The following is a 5,759-nucleotide window of genomic DNA, read 5'->3' as shown; positions in this document are numbered from 1 at the left end:
TTAATATGTTTGAAGTTATTTAAAATTTATATTGAGAAAAACATATGTATTTTCAGTATTGCTGTAGATAAGCATCTATATAACACTGTTAAATTGATTGTTTTATATCAAACAACTTTTATAATACTCATTTTTATTGTTATGATATTTTATAAATTGTAAGGAATATGACAAAAAAAGATATTGTAGGTATTGAAGAGGGGGTCTCTGGGAGGAGCTGGGGTACAAAAGGGAGACAAGAATGTGATATAATTCTATTAAAATATGTTTTTAAATGTTAACAAGTTCAGATAAATTGAAATCATGTAACTTTTCTCATCATAATGCAATAAAAGTTAAAAAAAAACAATGAATTTATAAAATTCTTAGGGAAATGGATGGATCTGGAGAATATCATCCTGAGTGAGGTAACCCAATCACAAAGGAATACATATTATATGTACCCTCTAATAAGTGGATATTAGCCCAGAAGATCGGAATACACAAAGTACAATCCACAAACCACAAGAAACTTAAGAAGAAGAAAGACCAAAGTGCGGATACTTCATTCCGTCTTAAAAGGGTGAAAAAATACCCATGGAGGGAGTTGCAGAGACTAACTGTGGAGCAGAGACTGAAGCAAGGGCACTCTAGCCTGATATAGCTGTCTCCTGAGAGGCTCTGACAGTACCCGACTAATACAGAGGTAGAGGCTCACAGCCATCCATTGAACTGAGTACAGGGTCCCCAATGAAGAAGCTAGAGAAAGGACCCAAAGAGCTGAAGGATTTGCAGCCCCTTAGGACAAACAACTTGTACCCTCAGAGTTCCCAGGGACTAAACCACCAATCAAAGAGTACACATGGTGGGACCAACGGCTCCATCAGCATATGTATAGTAGAGGATGTCCAAGTCAGTCATCAATGGGAGGAGAGGCCCTTGGCCCTGTGAAGGTTCTATGCCCCAGTGTAGGGAAATGCCAGGGCCAGGAAGCAGGAGAGGGTAGGGTGGCAAGCAGGGAGAGAGGGGAGGAGGGAGGGAACAGGGTTTGCTCTTGTTGTTTTTTGTTTTGTTTTGCTTTTTGGAGGGGAAACTGGGAAAGGAGATATGGTATGACATGTAAATAAAGAAAATATCTAATTAAAAAGAAAAAGAAAAAAAAAGAAATGCGTGAAACAGAAGGTTCCAACTTAGCCATCAGGAAAATACAAATCAAAAGCACGATGAGATTCGGTTTCATCGCAGTCAGAAGGTCTACTATCAAAACCAACAACAATGCTGGAAATGAAAGAGGAAAGGACCCCTTCTTCACTGCTGCTGAGGATGTATGCTATTACTATAGCCGCTATAGAAACTGGCATGGAACTTCTAAAAATAAAACTACCTTATGATTCAGCTATGCCACACTATTATATGGAATCTGTCTAGAATCAATCAGTACATAAAGAATATGTAGCATATATATACATAATGGAGTTTTATTCCAACATAAAGAAGAATGAAATTATGTCATTTGCAGGAAACTGGATGGAACAGAAGATCATCATGTTAATCCAGACCCACAAAAGTTTATAAAAGAAAAAGTATATCTCATATACTTAAAAAACCTACTAAGTATGTAGAACAAGGAAACAGAATTGATTGGAATAGACAGTATAGGATGATAAAGTACTTTATATGACGGTATGAAAGTATTATAATGAAACAACACAAGTAAATCACACTTTAAAATACTGTAGGAGGACAGTTCTCCCATCTTCATAGAATTAAAACAGAAAGGAGACTCACTCAGACAGATTTTTTTTTGTTTTTGTTTTTTCAAGACAGGGTTTCTCTGTGTAGCCCCGGTGTCCTGGAACTGTAGACCAGGCTAGCCTCGAACTCAGAAATCCGCCTGCCTCTGCCTCCCAAGTGCTGGGATCAAAGGTATACGCCACTACTGCCTGGCTGAACAGATAATTTTTTAAATTATTGTCAAAAGTAGAGAAATCTATACTATCGCTAGTCTATGGTAAAACAACCTTCTTTTCTCAACCTGTACACTCCTTCAAATGCAAGACTAATTGACTGAATATGAGTAAAAAGAAAATCCCATTTCATTGTGTATCTCTTCCAATACCTCTTTATGATAAGCTGGAAAACAGAAAGGGATTCCAGATTTCTATATCCTAAAAAAAAAAAAAAAAAAAGGCAGATTTTTATATTCTTTTGGGGCTTAGAGTGTGACTCTCATGCTTACAAAGTATTAGCAAAGCCCTGTGTTGAATCACTAGTATTGAACATAAAAAAAAGTTTTCATATATTCTTGATAAAATTTTGATATCAAGTATATAACTTGTAGATATTTTTCCACATTATGTGAGTTAAATTTCACTTCCTTGATGGTATTCTTTATATATAGCTTTCAAGTTTTAAGGAGTTTTGATGAGGTCCTATTTTTCTTTTTTTTTAAATAAACAGGACTTGAAAGGTGTTTTTTTTTTTAAGATTGATTTATTTTATGCATATGAGTACACACTGTAGCTGTACAGATAGTTGTGAGCCTTCATCTGGTTGTTGGGAATTGAATTTAGGACCTCTGCAGGCTCCGGTCGGAGCTCCCAGCTCCCGCCCTGCTCCCACTCCCTCCAGTTGGTCTCCCTCTCTCGCTCAGGTAGACCCCAAGCCTGCTCAGTTCCTGATCACTCGGCCCAAAAGTTTTATTATTATAAATAAGAACACTCTAGCTGTCTTCAGACTCACCAGAAGAGGGCATCAGAGGGTGTCAGATCTCATTATGGGTGGTTGTGAGCCACCATGTGGTTGCTGGGATTTGAACTCAGGACCTTCTAAAGAGCAGTCAGTGCTCTTACCCACTGAGCCATCTTACCAACCCCTGAGGTCCTGTTTTTCAACTTTTGTTAGTATTTTTTTTCCTTTGTTAATTTTATTTGTAAAGCATAACTTTTAAAGCATTGCCTAACTCAAAGCCACAGAGATTTCTACCTTCATAGTCTAATTCTTGTAAGAATAATTGTACTACTTTAGCTTTGGTGTTTAGGGCCCCAATCCATTCTGAGTTGACTTTTGTGTGTGCTTTGAAAGTTCAACTTCATTCTTTTGTTTGGAAATGTTCTGTTTAACTTTGTTTGTAACTTATGTGAGTATTGGTGTTGTTTTTCATTTTAGGCCCCAGCACAGTGCTTACCAGGACAGTGGCAGTGGGGGGTTCCCCAGGTAACTATCAGCCTCCAGTATCTGATTTTCAATCTTTGTTTTCACTGTATTTGTATTAAGAACCCTGAGAACTAAAATCAGGGTAGCAGGTTTGCAGCCTTCCTCCTTTATTATTTATGATTCTCTTAACTACTACATTTGCATGTCCTCATTTGTAAGATGGAGGCAGTGATGGTAGAACCTTCTAAGTTTTCTTCCCTGATTTTTGAAAAGATGAGATGAGATTATGTTTGTGGAAAACATTTTATAGAGGAGTGCTACATAAACATGAAAAATTTGTGTTTTTGTTATTATTGGAAATGTTGCCATTTTTTAGTATAACTTCAGGTTTTTCTTAGCTTATCTCATGCTCCTAAGTAAGAACCATTTAAGTATATGAAATGTTTGAGTTTTAACATTAAATTATTAAATTTTATTTTAATTTAATATTTTATAATTATATTTTATATTATATTTTATTATGTATAATTATATACTGTATGTTGCATATCATTTAAATTTTTATAAAATTTTAATAATTGTAATAATTTGATAAGATTAGGTTATTCAATTCGAATATTAAAAGGTATTTTAATATTTTAGAATTTGGGAATATTTACATAGCTATTACTGGTTGAACACTCCTAATCTAAAATCCAAAATACTATAAAATGTGAAATTAATGTTTTCCAAAATTTTCTTAAGAAATAGTATTCCACCAAAAAATATTTAGTGGCATTTTCTTCCACCTAAGTGAAGTCACAAGGTTGAAAGTAGATACTTGCCACCAATTTAAATATGATAGGACTTATTACTACAGTTTGTAATGGTGATATTCATATACCTACAACTATTGTCTCTATGTATGAGGTTCTGAAGTACTATAAACATTCACTACTTACCATTAATAATATCTATAATAATAATATCCTTAATAATATCGATACAACTAAAATGTATGACAACTCAAATTTTCTGGTCTGTCTCTAAGACAATTCTATGCTATCCCTGAAAATTAATTTTAGGAAAATATGCAACAAATAATATTTTTCATTTTAGGGTAAATCAATATGGCATATATGAATAACAATGGTCATTTTGTATTTTAGTCCCCTGCTTCTTCTGCTCCATTCCTATATCTGCAACCTTCTGAGGTTATTTATCAACCAGTAGAAATTGCACAAGATGGTGGCTGTGTTCCTCCTCCACTGTCTCTGATGGAAGCTTCAGTTCCAGAGGTACATGTTTATCTTTTTCATTATTTTTTCTTTGTTCAGTGTCAGGAGTTGAACCCAGGGCCCTGTAGATTCTAGGAAAAAAAACACACTGCATCTGAGCTGCATTCCCTGCTTTGTGGTAAAGTGATTTGTTTATAACTAACCTGTATTAACATTCAGTACTTTTTTAATTCATTGAAGTTAATCATTTAAACTGCTGTGTTTTCTCTGATTTATTCGTATCTACCATTTTTATCCTAAGAGTGTTGATCTGTCCTAGAACTTTTCAGTAACTACTTCTGAATCACCTTCCAAGTTTCTGTCAGAGTTTTAATATATCACATATTTTCACCTTGTTTTCTTATCAGTCTGTACTGCTGCTAATAATTCTATCAGTTAAAAGCATATCATCTTTAAACCAATATAAAATTTTAAAATCTTCCTATAATAATAAAAATTATTAACTATAAATCACAAATACTATGTTCAATGTCTTTAAGTTATATCCTCGGTGTATCACTAATAGCATTATCCATGTGCAAGAACCGTGCAGATGAGACGGTCTGTTGTAAATCAGCATCCGTGCAGATGAGACGGGCTGTTGTCAATCAGCATCCGTGCAGATGAGACGGGCTGTTGTCAGTCAGCATCCATGCAGATGAGACGGGCTGTTGTCAATCAACATCTTGCTGAGTGCAGTTTTGTTCTTTTTGTAGTACTAAAGCTTATAACATCATTTTATCCTGGAACAGTAATTCCCGCAGTTAGATCTTAGTTTTTATTTTTCATACTTTTACTAGATGTTCTCCATTCTTTGTCTCATCTTCCATTTACGTTTTTGTGTTTCCTATTTTCCAGATTCAGTGAAATGTAATCGAGTAGAAAACTGTACTATAAATATTTATGAACTACATGATATTTTGTAATTGTATATATTCTAAGCTAATTACCATAGTCAATGCAATTCATCTCTTCATTGGGTAGTTTTTTGTTTGTAATGAAAGCATTTATAGTCTCTCAGCAATTTTCAACTTTATAACCCATTCTTATTACCCACAGTCACCATGCTGTACAGAGTGACTCTCCAGTAAACATCTATCCTATCTGTACCTACCATTTGTCCAGCATCTTCTCATCTTTCTCCCCACCCATGAAAACCACTGTCTTTTTTTTTTATTAGATATTTTCTTTATTTACATGTCATATGATTTTTCTTTTCCCAGTTTCCCCTCCCAGGAACAAACAAACAAACAAAACCAACAAGAACAAACCCCTGTTGGCTCCCCCCTCCCCATGCCTGCACCCCACCCTCTCCCACTTGTTGGCCCTGGCATTCCCCTACACTGGGGCACAGAACCTTCACAGGAC

The 5,759-nt window shown here is 35.1% G+C and overlaps 1 protein-coding gene across 5 annotated transcripts in view; it reads left to right on the top strand.

Moving 5' to 3' along the window:
* The window catches only part of Boll (boule homolog, RNA binding protein), a 140,083-nt gene that overhangs the window by 64,797 nt on the left and 69,527 nt on the right, over positions 1 to 5,759 (top strand). For all 5 annotated transcript variants that reach the window (XR_004117886.1, XM_031367526.1, XM_031367525.1 and 2 more), the window contains exons 8-9: positions 3,148 to 3,195; positions 4,284 to 4,412. Coding sequence is in view for 4 of the 5 variants with exons in the window: in XM_031367526.1 (XP_031223386.1) it covers positions 3,148 to 3,195; positions 4,284 to 4,412 (177 nt within the window). In the remaining variant the exon portion in view is untranslated. The remainder of the gene's footprint in view (positions 1 to 3,147; positions 3,196 to 4,283; positions 4,413 to 5,759) is intronic.

The sequence above is a fragment of the Mastomys coucha genome, unplaced genomic scaffold, assembly GCF_008632895.1.
Source record: "Mastomys coucha isolate ucsf_1 unplaced genomic scaffold, UCSF_Mcou_1 pScaffold14, whole genome shotgun sequence".
Classification (NCBI taxonomy): domain Eukaryota; kingdom Metazoa; phylum Chordata; class Mammalia; order Rodentia; family Muridae; genus Mastomys; species Mastomys coucha.
This window is presented reverse-complemented; position numbering and strand designations above follow the sequence as displayed.